The sequence below is a fragment of the Cavia porcellus genome, unplaced genomic scaffold (assembly GCF_034190915.1).
Source record: "Cavia porcellus strain 051 isolate PalLab524CR breed Dunkin Hartley unplaced genomic scaffold, mCavPor4.1 scaffold_5, whole genome shotgun sequence".
Taxonomy (NCBI): Eukaryota; Metazoa; Chordata; class Mammalia; order Rodentia; family Caviidae; genus Cavia; species Cavia porcellus.
Window position 1 is genome coordinate 34855526 of NW_026947488.1, and position 15001 is coordinate 34870526.

General features: G+C 45.5%; 1 protein-coding gene across 15 annotated transcripts in view; it reads left to right on the forward strand.

The window, feature by feature from the left end:
- Positions 1 to 15001, forward strand: part of Ralgapa2 (Ral GTPase activating protein catalytic subunit alpha 2) — a 256314-nt gene that overhangs the window by 78722 nt on the left and 162591 nt on the right. For all 15 annotated transcript variants that reach the window (XR_010047469.1, XR_010047470.1, XR_010047468.1 and 12 more), the window contains exons 11-15: positions 2954 to 3121; positions 3845 to 3982; positions 6908 to 7056; positions 10299 to 10410; positions 14685 to 14922. Coding sequence is in view for 11 of the 15 variants with exons in the window: in XM_063248624.1 (XP_063104694.1) it covers positions 2954 to 3121; positions 3845 to 3982; positions 6908 to 7056; positions 10299 to 10410; positions 14685 to 14922 (805 nt within the window). In the remaining 4 variants the exon portion in view is untranslated. The remainder of the gene's footprint in view (positions 1 to 2953; positions 3122 to 3844; positions 3983 to 6907; positions 7057 to 10298; positions 10411 to 14684; positions 14923 to 15001) is intronic.

Sequence of the window (15001 nt, forward strand, 5' to 3'; positions counted from 1 at the left end):
TTCTTTCAGGGCTTGAAACAATTTGTCCAAGCTTATCTTGACTTGAGGGTTTGTGCTGAAAAGTCTGCCATGATTTTAATGGGCTTTCCTTGATAGGTGAGTTGTGTCTTTTATCTAATAGCTGTTAGTATTGTTTTTATGCTAGATTTCTGGAATCCTAATTATTATTATATGTCTGTGTATAGATTTATTTTGGTTATGACTGTTTGGTATTCTGTGTGCCTCACTTATCTGTATATCTGATTCTTTTCCCATGTTTGGGAAATTTTCTGCTATTACTTTTGCAAATAGTTTACTAATGTCATTTGCATTGACTCCTGCATCTTCATTGATGCCTGTTAGCCTTATATTGTTTCTCTTTGCATCGTCTTGAAGCTATTGAATTGTCATTTCATGCTGTCTTGTTACATTTATGTATTTATTTATTTATTTATTTATTGTCTTGCTATTTTTAAAAGTTCTTTCCTTTCATGATTGCTAGCTGTGAACCTGTCCTCAAGGTCTGAAATTCTACCCTCAACTTCATTCAAACAGTTTTGTCAGCTTTCAATAGAAATTTTTATTTCCTGAATATCGCTTTGAATTTGTTTCATGCATGTTTGTCTAGTCACTGGGTCCTGCAATGAAGGGGAGGGGCCAGTCACTTGAATTCCTCCTGAAAAGGCCTGTTGGGTGAGTTCTACATTCTTCCTAGGTAACTAGCCTAGGAGTATTGGTATAAGTCAACCCTTAGTTCCTGTTGTTACTATGACTTCAGACTGTTCCAGGTAGCCAGATCTACCTGGCTATAGAGTGCACCTCAGCTGGGACCCTACTGTGTCACTGTGTGTCTCATGTGCCTTTTTGATTTCCTCCAGGTTGGGGGAGGCCTTGTTGGCATTCTTCTCAACCCACCTGGTGTTCTCTCTATGGAAGAAGACTCACCCACACTCTTGCTAAACTCACTAAGGTTCTACAACTGGGAGTGAGCTCACTGCTGCTCCTGTTTACCCATTGAAGTCCTCTATTCGTGGGGGAAACTCACCACACTGTCACAAGCCCACTGAGGTCCTCTGTGTGGGTGAGGGGTTGCTGAGGCTTCCACCAGCCCACCAAGGTTCTGTAGGTGGTGGAAGGAGTTACTAATCGTCTGTAGGCTGCTTTGGTCTTTTGGGTAGGAGAGGAGGGTGGCTTCAATTCTGCTAGTCTCTGAGGTTATGGGGCAAGTAAGAGGGGAGACCAGCGATCCCACTGGACCCCTAGGTCTAAGGAGTGAGGAGAGGGGTGAGGCCAGTGATTCCAGCAGCCCCTAGGTCCATGGGGTAAGCTAATTTGTATTTTTAAAAATTTGATGTACTTAGTTTTTGATATTGTCATTACCTATATGGTCCAGTGTTTATCCTGTTAGCTGTTTTTTTTTAATTCATGGTTTTGGTCAAATTGACTTTTCTTATTTCTTACTTTTAAATTAATATGTTATATATCATATTAACTGGACTGTACAAACAAGTTTGGTTTTATTTTAATTAATTAACTAACTGTTTTAGTGGTACTAGGGATTAGATACAGGATCTCCACCCCCAGCCTTGTATTTTGTGATAGGGCCTTTGTGATTTATGAAGTTGCCTAAGCTGTACTTGAATTTGAGGTACTCCTACCTCAGGCTCCCAGTGTACCAGGACTACAGGCACACACCACGACAGCTGGCCACAATTTTATTTTTCTCTAGAGTAGACTTTTATTTCTGTCTGTATGCCTTTAAATTAAATTTATAGTTTTCTACATTTGTCAAAACTGGTCCAATGGAGGTTTCTTTAAGACTTTTGGATTTCTTTGTTTTAAATTTTACCTGAATAAAGTACCATAAATAAGTTTTAGACTCCAGCCAGTGATTTGTTTGCTGAAATATTTATGGATAAAGGGTGCTAATGTTTGTAGTTTTTAAAATGAATTAAAACTAAAAGTGGATTGAAGGAAGCTTGACAGATAAATATGTGATAAGGCAAATAAAACAAACACTCCTGGTCCAGTCAAGGGTATGAGTGTGTGGGTGTTCACTGTAGAACCTTCCCTCCTGTGCCCCAGGGCTCAGTGTCCTTGGCTGAAGCATTACAGCATCGTGAATACAGAGTGCCTATCCTTTGCCCACTTCATACACAGAAGTAGCCCTTAAACCTAGAAAGCAAAAGCCAAATGCATCTCCCCTTTAAGTTCTTGTTTATATTTTTGGGATATTATCATAGTATGTGAAAAGTTGTGTGTACAAATATGTAGGTTGTTACTTGATGGTAAAATAAAGTTTCTACAAATACCCACAATATGGCAGGTGACCAGTGGCCAGTGCTCCAGTTAACATTGGTGCCTGTCGTTGGTGGTATCTGATACACATTGAAAGCTGTGTCAAAAGGAAGGGAGGAAGGCAGAGAGGGATGCAGAGGGAAAGGGAGGAAGGGAAGGAAGGAAGAAGGAATAAGTGAAAGAGGGAAGGAAAATAAATGAAAGGTAAAGGAAAACTAAGGAAAAATTACTTAGCAAAACCCTGACTTAGAGCAATTGCCAGCTTTTCCTGCCACGTGATGCCATGGAACTGGGGTTGAGGTGAGCCCAGTGCAGCTGGGCCCAGGGGGTGGCAGTGCATCTTTTTTCTCACAAGCAGTTTTGGATTCTCTGGGGCAAGTGCCAAGATGTGCCCTTACAATTCTTTCATATAGACAATTAAAATACATGTGTAAGTATAAGCTTGATGATTTTTGAAGAAAAATTGTGCAGAACATAATTTTCAAATCATGTCATGTTTTCTGGCCTAGTTAAAGAAACATCATTTCTCTTTGGCTGCATGGTGTACTTGAAGACATATGGCCTTGTGCAGTGCTTTTGTGACCTCTGTATTTCGGAAGTCAGTGAAGTGTCATTGCAAGTGTCAGCTCTGCGGCCTAAGCGTGTGTGTGTTAAAGGAGTTTCCTTCTCCTTTCAGGCATTTCTGTTGCCTTCCTGTGAGATAGCTGTAACTAGGAAAGTGGTTCAGGTGTACAGAAAATGGATTCTCCAGGAAAAGCCTGTGTTCATGGAGGAACCGGATAAAAATGATACCGTTCAAGAAGACGCTGAAAAACTAGACGTTTCAGAGACTGATGCAAAGGAGGTAACCCCTCTCTTGCCCTTTGAGTTGAGTGTGTGTTGTAGCTCAGTCTGCCTGCGTGATCAAGGCCCCCTGTGTGGATGTGGCCAGGCAGAGCTTCGCTTAGCCTTGTTAGGGTTCTGCAATTGCTGACTTCAGTGGGACCTGTGTCAGAAAGATGCCATCTCCTAAACCCAGGACCACATGCACGCAACAGCTGTGATTATCACTGTCACAGAGAGATGTTTCATAAACCACCAGACTTACACATCTGTGTGTGAGAAGACTCAAAAGACACTGCCTTCTCTTTGACTTGTTTTTAAATAAATAGCATTAGAAGAAACTAAATGTAGACTGCTTGGGCCAACTTTCCTTGTGCATTGGACTCTATCGTAAGCAACTGGGTTTAAACATTTGAAAGGACTAAAGCTAGCAGCTCCTTTCCACTGTATATCTATTAATTCCATAATTTTGACCTTTCAATATTGGTGAAGTTATTTTAAAGGTCAATCATGAAGTCAAAAATGCACAAGGGTAAGTATGGGCTCCATGTGTGTCTGGCCCTGTTCCATGCTCCCCAGGGATCAAACACTCCTGGTCCCGTCCTGCAACACCCACAGCCTGTAGTGGTGGAGGTAGAGTGGTGAGCAGACAGGAGATACCTGTGTGGAGCTTTGCCAGCGTAGGAGTTCAGCAGGCAAACACACACTTCTTGCCGTGTCATTAACAGATTGTTGTTTTCTGAAGGCCTCGTCAGACGGTTCCGGTCACAAGCGGACTTCCAGCTGGGGGCGCACGTATTCCTTCACAAGCGCCATGAGCAGAGGGTGTGTGGCCGAGGAGGACAGCACCAGTGTGAAGGCCGGGGCCCAGGCCGTGCTGCAGGTGTGTTTGGAGTTGTCTTCTTTACTCCTGCGGAAGAGATAGTTATCATCACTTTCGGAGGTTTCTTTCTAATTTACCACCTGTCAGGAAGAATTATTTTCTAGTTAAATAAGATGTAAGAACTGGTTGCCATTTTTTGAAGAGGGAGTATTATACAGTGAATTGAAAATGTCTAGGATTTAAATCTCAAAAACTCCTTCTAAGCACATACAAGTAGCTATTTGGATTCTGATTTGCAAGATAAACTTGGTGATCATATAACCACATAAGCAATATTGCTCTTTAAAGTCGTCTGTGTTTCAGATGAACAATGACTGATGTGGTAGTTTTGAGGTGTTTGTCTGAATTAACAGGTAAAATAGAATCTATAGCATGTGAAGCATTGCAAGGAGCAGCTTTGGCTCACTGCTTCACCTCTCTAGATCTCGTGCTTTTAGTGGAAACCGAGGGGTGGGTGGTTCCCTGTCTGGCCCCACATCACAAAGGTTTGTTAACAACAGAAGTAAAACAGGGCACCTCTCACTCCTTGCTTGCTGGCCCTACCCCAGCCCGCCTCTGAGGGTGCAGCTGTGTCCCTGCAGGCCTCACATGTAGAAGCCAGGTGAGGATCTGGGAGAGCTGGGCATGACCCACATGCCCCTCGGTTTTCAGTGATACCAGGCTTCTGTCCCTGTCTGGTGATGGCTTCATTATACTGGTATCTTTTGGCTTTTAAGCTGATGAGCATTTTACTAAACCGCACTCATGAACTTTCTCGTTTTAAAAATCATCAGGTAATTTGAAATTAACTTTTAAATTCAGATGGTTTTACTTGGTGCCACTTTTAAGTGGGGCCTGTGTCCCTGTCACAGAAGTGCTTGGAGGGGTCCCTGCCTTTTCCATCCATGGCACTGCCCTTCTGTGTGGATTGCCACCATAAGACAGCTCTGCAGTTTTGAAAAGCATTTATTGTGGATTTAAATGGCTTTTCCCCTTATATGTGCAATTCCTTGGTCCTCTCCTTGGTGTATAGGAAAAGGGGCCAATGGAGGTTTGATGCAGTAACACTCTGTTGTGTTTGTTTTGATGAGGACAGTTTGGACAAGCTAATTTTGTTTTGTTTTGCCTAACACCAGTAAGGTAATAAATATTCATGCATTTGGCAATTTCTTGTTGTATTAAAAGTAAAAGTACAAAAAGCAAAGACTACTTTCTTTTTCCTGGGAATGTACAAAAGTTTCAAATGGAAGAAGCCAAAATAGATTAAATTAAAAGGATCTATACTTCAGGATATCACTTGTATTACTCCTTTTTAGTATATCATCTCTGAAACTACACTGCAACTGCTGTAACTCTTTAGTTAAAAAATATTTTACATTTTTTCATACTCAAAGGATATAAATTCTTAACCGTTGATGCAGTCAGCTATTGTAGTTGTTTTTTTTTTCCCTCCTGGAGAATTATTTATTTATATTTTTAGGTATTTTGAGACAAGCTCTCATTCTGTAATAACAGGCTGGCTTTGAACTCACTGTGTAGCCCAGGTCGGTCTCAAACTTACAGTGATCCTTCTGCCTTAGCCCCAGTCCACCCCCAAGTGCTAGGTCTATAAACTTTCCTGGAAAATTATGACATAATCTCTTTTTAGTTTTGCAAAGTAGAACTTTAAATGTTTTCAACATTTTAGTTTACCTGTTTGCTTTTCAAGTATGCTGATTTTAATCAGTGTGTCAGACTGCACATTGTTTTGGGAGTTTACTACCACATGCTTTCTGTTTATACAACTGAGCACAAGGACACCTAAGAGTACCTTGCCCTAGTCTCTTTCTGTTCACTGGGTCACAGTATCTGAGACTCACACCTTAACTGGGGAAAGGTTAATTTTGCTCACATCTTCAGTCTCTAGTCTGCTGGCTCCAAAGGAGGAAGGCATGGTTCCAGAGTATGTGAGAGGAAAAGCTGCTCACTTCATAGCAGACAGGAGGGTGAGAGAGTGAAGGGAGGAGTTAGGAAGAGAGGTAAACTCTTCCTGGTCATGGCCTCAGTGACCCATTGCTTCTGCTTGACCCCACCTTCTAACAGCAAGTGCCTCCATAATCCAACCACCTGCCCCACAATATGAGTGTGTGAGGCTCTTGGGGAACCATTACAGGTCTTTGCCTTCAGATGGACAAAGCTGACCCATCCTTATCAGATCAGCAGCCCAGGATACCTGAGGCTGACAGCCACAGGTGTCATCCTTATAGATCTCATATCCCTCCTCTAGAGTAGTGATGTGAGGCAGCAGCTTACTGCCTGAGAGCTGGGCTCTCAGATAGTTTTCTTGTTGCTGAGGCAAAATACCTGGCACCTGAAGTTAAAGGGAGAAAGGTTTATTGAGCTTACAGTTTATAGAGGTTCATAATCAGCTGGCTCCAAGGCAAAGTGGCACAGTAGACGGACATCACAGAGGAGAAACAGTCCATGGCAGGCAGAAGGCAGCAAAACAACAAGGGATGACCACATCTCTCTATTATCCCTTGTATGCTATCCAGGCTACTCAGGGCAGGCAGCATCCACACCCTTTGAGCCTCGCATTGCATCACGAATCAACCACAGCGTCACATACTCTAGATCCAGCCACCTCTGGAAAAATCCACCTATGACAGAATGAGGCTTTGGGGGACATCCAGACACCAACGGTAACAGTGCCTCTCATTTTCCCACTCAGCTGGTAGAGGATAGTGGCTCATAAGGGGCCAGTGCAGAGCACAGAGTAGCCAGCAAATGATCTAGACCTTTATGAACCCAGGTTTTCTCTAAAGAATCCACTTAGATTTTGTATCTTACTGCATCATCTGTTTCCCTGTTAAACATGCTGATGAAATTGACACTATTTTTAAGCAAGATTTGTTCCAATGTATATTTTTAGCTATATTTTTTTAATGTAAAATTGCTGATTTTCAGGTATTTCTGACAAATGCTGCAAACATATTTTTGCTGGAACCTTGTGCTGAAGTTCCTGTGCTCTTGAAAGAGCAAGTTGATGCTTGCAAGGCCGTTTTGATTATTTTTAGGCATATGATAATGGAGCTTACAATGAATAAAAAGACATGGTAAGTTTGTTACAAATTATATTGTAAAACAGATGTTTCTGTTTTTGCGCAATTAAAATATTAAAGTTTCCATTTACTTAATGGTTTTACAAAGTTAAGAATAAGACAATAGTCTTTTGTAACAGTTCCCTGTGAATTATGAGAAAGGTAAGTACCCAATACTTTTATAGTTCATTTATTTTCATTTTTGTCTTTTAAAATACCTTCAAACTAAGTAATCATATTATTTAATAGCAGATTTTTTTCACTTTAAATGTCATCAGGCAGTTCTGTGGGAAAGTAGTGTGCTATTTTATACTGTCATTCGTTGTAAGCCCAGTAGGGGTTAATTACCACTAAATGCTACAAACTGGTTTTTATTGCTTCAGTTTTATGCTTTAAGTTCACTTTGACAAAGCAACTTCAGTGTCTTCATAAAACTGTGATTTTTTTACCCCCTTCCTTCCTTTTTCTCTTTTTGTGTTTCTCTGTTAGTTATTTCCCTCAAGGCAAACAGTACAGTATATGTTTCCTGTCCTCCTCCCATAACAACTATGAACGCACCATCCTGCTGGTTTGTTTCTGTGTTCTCAACAGCAGACCAAAAAGCCTATAGTTGCTTCCCACACCTTCCCATTACTTTCTGCCATCAGGTGCCTCTCAGGTCTGTCCCATTGTCTTGTGACCCACCAGCCCTGCTGCAGAAGTCCCAAGTGAGTGCCCTTCTGGGACTCCTAGCTACCAGCCCTGGGCCAGTACACACCAGTGGGTGAGCACCTTCCTCATGGAGTTCCCATGCCACACCACCCTCTGGGCACCCTGGAGTCAGCAAGAGTGAAGCTTTGCCAGGAGTCTGCATGCACTTGGTGGGCAGGCAGGCAGCCAGGCAGGCTGGATGGCAGGAGCTGCAGGTCACTGAGTCTAACCTTTCCTTTTGAAGGCCATGGAAGGGTGGGCCTGACAAACCACAAGTATCAAAATGATGGCTTGAAGCTACAAATTCCAACATTGCTGTTAAGCAGTACTGAAGTGGGAATGTCAGGTGACCATTTAAACAGTTAAATGCCATAGGGATGATATGGAGTCAAGGGCAAGGAGAAGTGCTGGCATCTTGTAGCTGAGAGGCTTGTGCCTTAGACCGCTGCCATATCAGTGGTACCAATTGTTCCTTTCCTTGGAGAACTGAGTTCTGTAAACCATGCTTCCAATAGCATTTTGATATTTTTGATAATCTTATTTCAGTGAAGATTCTAGGATATAAAATTGAACCATTGTGCACTGTTTGTAATAATTCAGAAATTTCCGTGTAAAAATATAAAAAGAAAAATTATAGAAATAGTTGTAAATACTCATAAAAATAGTAGACTATAGAAGGGTATAGTCCTGCTTTTCAGACAGAGGTTTTCATGTATTTTAGTACTAGATGATTGCTGTCTTTCCTCCCTCTCTAGTCCTTCTGCTTCCCTTTCCTCTCTCCCCATGCACCTCTTTCTTTCCCCCCAGTACACACCTCCTCAAGGGTGCAGGGGAAGTTGAGTGGACAAGACCCTGCCTCAGGAAAGCTGCAGCATTGTGCACACAGAAGCTGCAGGCAGTTCAAAGTGTGGGGAGGAATTCAGTGCTGGGGAGGGTCCAGGAGTTCCAGGACGTGTGTTGGGGCAGGTCACACAGGAATGTTCCTGGTAGGAGTGGCAGAGGCAGAAGCCCTGATGGTGGGGAAAGGTCAAAGGTTGTGCATCCAGGAACCAAAAGTCAGGTGAGAGAGAGAGGGAGGCAGGAGTTGGGGCATCCCAGGACAAGCTGCAGGAGAGGCAGCTGTGTCCTCCTGAGCACTAGTGTTGCATACTCAGCTTGTGTTCCCAGAAGCTCTCCAGGCCCCAGGCAAAGGGACAGGCAATGTGTACAGCTTCTGGGGCTGTGGGATGGTGGCTTACAGCAGGGCTATGACAGAGAGATGCCAGGCAGTGGTCCTGACACAGCAGCTGTCAGGACTCCTTACCATGCTCACTTGATGGTGTGCAGCTGCTGGTACAGAATGATTGGCCTGTCATCCAAAGCCTCAAGTGCTGTGAGCTGGCAGTGGTGACACTGGGTGCTGCCATCTGCTGCCGCTGGGCTCAGGCTGGCCCCATGCTGCCTTTTCTCCCCATCTCCTCCTCAGACTGGGCCTGCATCACCAGCCATGGGGTCACCCTTACTCCCCTGCACTTCCAGGACCCCTGGCTATGTGGGGCCAAGTAAACAAGTGGAGGAGAGTGCTGGCCCTGGGCCAAGACAGTGGCCACGCCTGTGTCACTGTACCCTTAAGAGACTGGTGAGATGCAGTGTCACATATGGTGCAAGCAGACATGGGAGCAAAGTGGAAGGGAGCTGGGAGTGAGCACCTCTGTACTGGACAGCTTGCTCTGCCCTGTCACCGGCTTTGCCTCCATAAACAGAGCAGTAAAGCTGGGCGGGTGGTTATGGGACACTGCCCAGGAGCCAGCGCCTCCTCCTCAGGGGATAGGACAGACCATGGGCACTGTGTCTCCATGGAGCCCAGGAAGGGACTGAACAGACAGTAGGTAAGACCCTGGAGTAGGACCCTGGCTGTACACAAAAAAAGTGCCCCATGTCAGCCTAAACTGCTGTCTCCGTGATCTGTGTGTACCACAGAGAACTTTCACATTGAGCCTCTGCTTCCACGACGGTGATGTCTTGACCACCTAGCCTAGTTGTGCACGAGGTGCTGTTAGGACCTTCCAGGTCCCAGCGCATTATCTGTTGGCATCCAGGCAACCTTTCCCAGCCCTCTGCCTGCGCCAGGACTCTGGGCCTTAGTTGTGCTGTGGTGCAGACTGCAGGTTTCCCCAGAACCAAGACCAGAAAGTCAGCTTCATTCTCTGTGACAAAGGTAGATGGAGAGGCCTCCAAGTTAAGCAGGGTCATGGGTGCAAAGCTGAAGACTGCTGTGTGTTTGTTCTCCAGGGTGAGCATCTCCAGGGTACTGGCACTGCCCCACCACCATCTCATCATCCTTTCTGCAGGGGGTCAGGCTGGGTAGGAGCTCTTATCCCGTCTCTTGGTGTGGACTTCGGAGGCATATTTGTAGAACTTTATTTTGATAAAATGTGGTATTTGTGATATAAGTAGAATACAGAACTTTAATACTTTGGAATAGAACATGATAATCAATGTTGGTGAAGTTCGAAAAGTGTTTCTCTTACCTGTAAAGTTCTTTGGAGATGTAATTATTAATCTGAGCTTTACTTTGGGTGGCCCAGGGAGCAGATGTTGCAGATTCTACTCAGGATAACAGAAGCTGTCATGCAGAAGCCAAAGGATAAACAAGTAAAGGACTCATTTGCTCAGAGCTTGGCAGGGTTACTGTTTAGGGTAAGTCTTTTTTATTAAAACTGCAAATGCAAGAGATGAATCAAATTTTACAGCAAACGAGTGTTAATCATTGGAATGTAATAGGTAATATTAAATTAACATAGAATTTTTAGAAATTTTCTTAGCTCTGGCTTAACCAGTATGATCTACTTTTTTGCAGTTAATGCTGGGCTTTTAGGCTTTCCTTTCTCTCACCATCTGCTTTCCCCTGCCTTACTTGAGGGTAACAAGAGCCAAAGACCACAGTGGAGGGGCAGTTGGATTTGGAGAGGTATAAGATAAATAGCAGCTGGGAGTGGGTGGAAGCTGGAGTGCCAGCAGCATGCTGGGCAGTTGTGTTTAAGCCCCAGGGCTGGACATGTAGATAGAGAAGAGGCCTCTCCAGGGCTGGCAGAAGGAAGGAAGCCAGGCCCAGATCTGAGAAAAGGTGGCCAGCGAGCTGGAGGAGAGCCAGAGGTGGGTTCCCTGCCCATCAGAGGAGGAGGACAGTAGCCAGGAGACCTCTGGCTCAGATATACGCCATTGAGAATGGGCTGATGAAAAAAATGCGAGCCAGGCAGTAGAGGTAATGAGCGTGGACAAGGCCTGCAAAAGGTCTCAGTGTGAGAGAGTGCATGTGTGAGGATGAGGGCAGGGGTGTTTGCTTGCCAGGAAGGTGGTCCAGAAGAGGATAGTGTGGTCGAGACACAAATAACTGCAGGATTGATATCAAAGATTCAGAGGGACCAGCTGACCTGGGTGTGAGCAGAGTGCCAGAGGAAGAGGACTGTATGTTCTTGTGCCTCACTGGCAGCGGGGAGGGAGCAGGGGAGCAGGACTGGGTCAGCCTGATAGCTGCCTGCAGGGATGGGGAAGGGGGTGACACACTCAGGCCCCAGGACAGCAATCAGCTACAGCACTGCCCACAGTCAAGGAGATGGGAATTTAGGGGCGTTTTGGAAAGAAAGCAGTGTGAAAGGTTGTGTAAAGATGTGACCTCCATAAATAAAGGTTTTGGCACATGGGTGGGGGCAAAAGAAGAGGCATGGCGCATGAGGCGCTGACCCGTGGGGAGCGGACCCTGGCCGTCCTTTTGCAGTTGTCTAGAAGGAACAAATGTAGACTAGCAGGTAGCACATGCAAATAAAAGCAGCAGAAAGAGAAGTTACTATTTAAAGCTAAATGTTTGCATGGTAACAATGAAGACCCAGCTGTTCAATTAACTTGCAATAAGTTAGTGCGATTATAATCTTGGCTTTCTGACAGGGCCAGGGGGCTGGAGGCCATATGGTGACTTGCTTCCTGAGTAGCTCTCCTTTACCCTTGTGGCCTTGCCTACTTCATGGAGTGTGGATTTTACCCATGCCCGCCTTTGCTTAACTGAGAGTAGCACGGGTCACTGCCCTTGCCTGCCTGGACATGCGAGCTCTGCTCTCCTTCCTCTGCACAGAGGTCTGGTGGCTGGCACCCTTCCAGGCGCCAGGCCTGGCCTCCAGGTGGACCTGAGCTGAGCGCTGGAATGCTGCTTCCTCTCACCAGCCGTCTGCCCTGCCCATTGTGTGCAGTGGGGTTAGAGAGTGAACTGGGTGTAGAATTAAATGAGAATTCAGTCTCTAGCTGTGGAGTTTGGAGTTGGTTTGGATTTGGGGGAATTCCCTCAGTAATGGAGAACTCTCGTCAGATTATCCATGGATCTTCTGCATCTTTGGGCCCATGTGTATGACTCTGATGCCATTGCAGTTGTCCGAGAGGGAGGCTGCTGACTTCTGCTGTGGGACTTCCAGGCAATGTGGCTGATCCGCAGTCAGGAGAGGATGCCTTCCTCCCCGGGGGTCCTGCAGCAGTGTGGGGTCTTGGGATTCACATCATCTGCTGACCTCCCAAGTCCTCATGTGAGATCCAGAAAGGAGAAGAAGAGGGTATGGTTCAGAGGTTGGCAGGTGGGGAAAGTGCTCGTTTGGATTCCCTTGTCCCATCTGTCCACAGTGGCTGGGTGATTGCATTTTTTTTTAACCTTTTTTTTAGACAGGAGTTTTAAGTTATCATTTTTTTCTGTTTATCTTCTTTTGATTTTTCTATAGATTTTATCTTTTTCTGTCAGTAGGTAATCTGGGTAACAACTTTTTTTTTTTTTGTCTTTTTGAGGCAGCATTTTGCTATGCAGTTCAGGCCAGCCTTGAGCTTCCTTTGTAGCCCAGGCTGGTCTCGATCTCATGACAATCCTCCTACCTCAGCCTCCTGCCTCAGGGCTGGGATTACAGGGATGTACCACCACACCTGGCACAGACTTCTTCAAATAATGGAAATTTAAATGTTTCCCAAGTTACGGTGATTGCCTGAAGTGATATTTTAATATGTGTCTGTGCTAACTGCAACCTTGAAGGTGGCTGGAAAGTATGTACCTGCTGTTCCCAGATGGAGCCATCTGTGGCTTGGCAGTCAGGCCCTGAGAGTGCAGCAGAGGGGTGTAGGCAGTGGTTGGGGAGTAGGGTAAAAATTCATTTAGATTTGTTTAGTTATTTTGAGTTGAGGTCTCACTGTGTGGTCCTGGCTGGTCTCCAACTCATAATCCTCTCCTGCCTCAGCCTCCTCAGTGCTGGGATTGCAGGCAGATACCATGCTCACCTAGAGGTGCAGCGTTTATATACAGATTCTGTGCTAGGCAATAGTGAATGTCAGGACCAAGGGCTCCAGATCGCACGCCAGGTGAGTGGCACACCCCAGTCTGGGATCTGTCTTTCCTTCTCCTTTTCAGGATAACTGATGAGGCGGGCTTCCCCATTTTGTGTAAGAGGCTGCCCTCTGGCCTCAGTGCAGACCCCTCTACCACCTCACACTGCTGTGCTGATGGGCTGGTTATAGCTGTTACCTGGGTGTTCCTCGGTAGCGGGAATCTCATAGCCGCCAGAGATTGTCTCTTCCTTGCCTTACAATTAGTCGGCAAAGCAAAGCTGGAGCACCCCTTTGCCCAGGGCTTCCTGCTGCATCCCAGCAGCCAGCTTTGTCCGCAGGGCTCCCTGTGAGCAAGCCGTGTTGCCAGTGTTCCCCTGTTTTATCCTGCTGAGGTCATGTTTACTGTCTGATGACATACTGATACTCATTGCTAGGCTAGTATTTACTGCAACATCAGGATGGTTTTCATTTCTTATGAAAACATCAGTGTATAAATTAATAGTTAGAAGCTGACATTTTAGTAATAAAAGTATTCAATAACTACTCATAAATAATTGTTTCCTGTGATTCTTAATTTTTAAAAATTATTCATATTAGTACCAGATCTTAAATGAATTTTAAATCTTGTTTTTTGATATATTTAACTATTGTGGTTCTACTTTGTGTTTTTATCCTTTTAAAAAGTGTAGTCAACATGAAATACATAGAAGTATTTTTAAAAGATCACTTTAAATATGCTCTGTCTAGAGGTGAGAATAAGCCTGCCAGATTATAGACAGATTCATATTTTTCAGTTTTCATGTGTTCATATTAAAAGTTCTTTTTATCTCTAAAATCATCTGTATGCCATTTTCCATCTGTGGAAGATAGGGGTCCCCACTGCTACCTGAAGAATGAGGGGGCCTTGGACAGGGAGACCAGGGGGTGGCGCAGGAGGGAGATGTGGGCAGGACACAGGCTCATGAGTGTGCGACCCATGGACCTAGGCCCTGGGCATGACCAGGAGTGCAGCTCTCCAGGGAGCCTGGGGGTTGGCAGGGCATGAACTGGGCTGCGTGCACAGACTCTGTGGAGTCATGGGTGTGTGTGTGTGTGTGTGTGTAGCAGTCAGGGAGGTAAGGTGGTGAGGTCCAGGAGTAAGCCACTGCCTTCTTTTGAAGTTGGCTTCCTGGAGTGACCTGGGGCCAGGGGAAGTGTTTGATTGTTTTAAGATGCTGAAGCTCTGGAGCTTGCCTTGCTGAGGGCAGGTGCTGGGTAATAGGCTGAGCAGGGTCGAAGAGCCGTTTTGAGCAAGGGTCTGGAGTGGACAGGGAGGCGTGGGCGTCCCCTCCTCGTCTTCTTCTCTCAGGGCAGCCCGCAGGAGGGGCAGAGCATAGCTGGGGCCCCTTAGAGAGCTGGGAAGGAGTTCGTGTGCAGGACAGAGCCACTCCGGAACAGTACCAGGCAGTCTCGCTGGGCATGGTGATAACTGAATAATCATCACACTTAAACAAAGGCATTTTGAGAATTAGAAAATTTACATCCAAAAGTATTTTTCATTTTAAAGCTTTAATAATAGCGACAAGATACCGTGTCCAGTATGACACCTTCCTTGTCTGGTTCTCTTGTGTGGTTGGGTTTAGACACTCATGGTGGCATGGATCCGAGCAAACCTCTGTGTGTTCATCTCCCGGGAGCTCTGGGATGACTTCCTGGGCGTGCTGTCCTCCCTCACCGAGTGGGAGGAGCTTGTCAGCGAATGGGCCAGCATCATGGACTCGCTGACGGCGGTATTGGCCCGAACTGTGTATGGAGTCGAAATGACAAACCTGCCTCTGGACAAGCTGAGTGAGCAGAAGGAGAAGAGGCAGCGAGGCAAAGGTAGGCCCAGTCTCAAGCAGGGAGAAATGGGTCTCTGCGCCTCTGTGCAGCATTTCACGCTGTGCGCCACAGAGGGGCC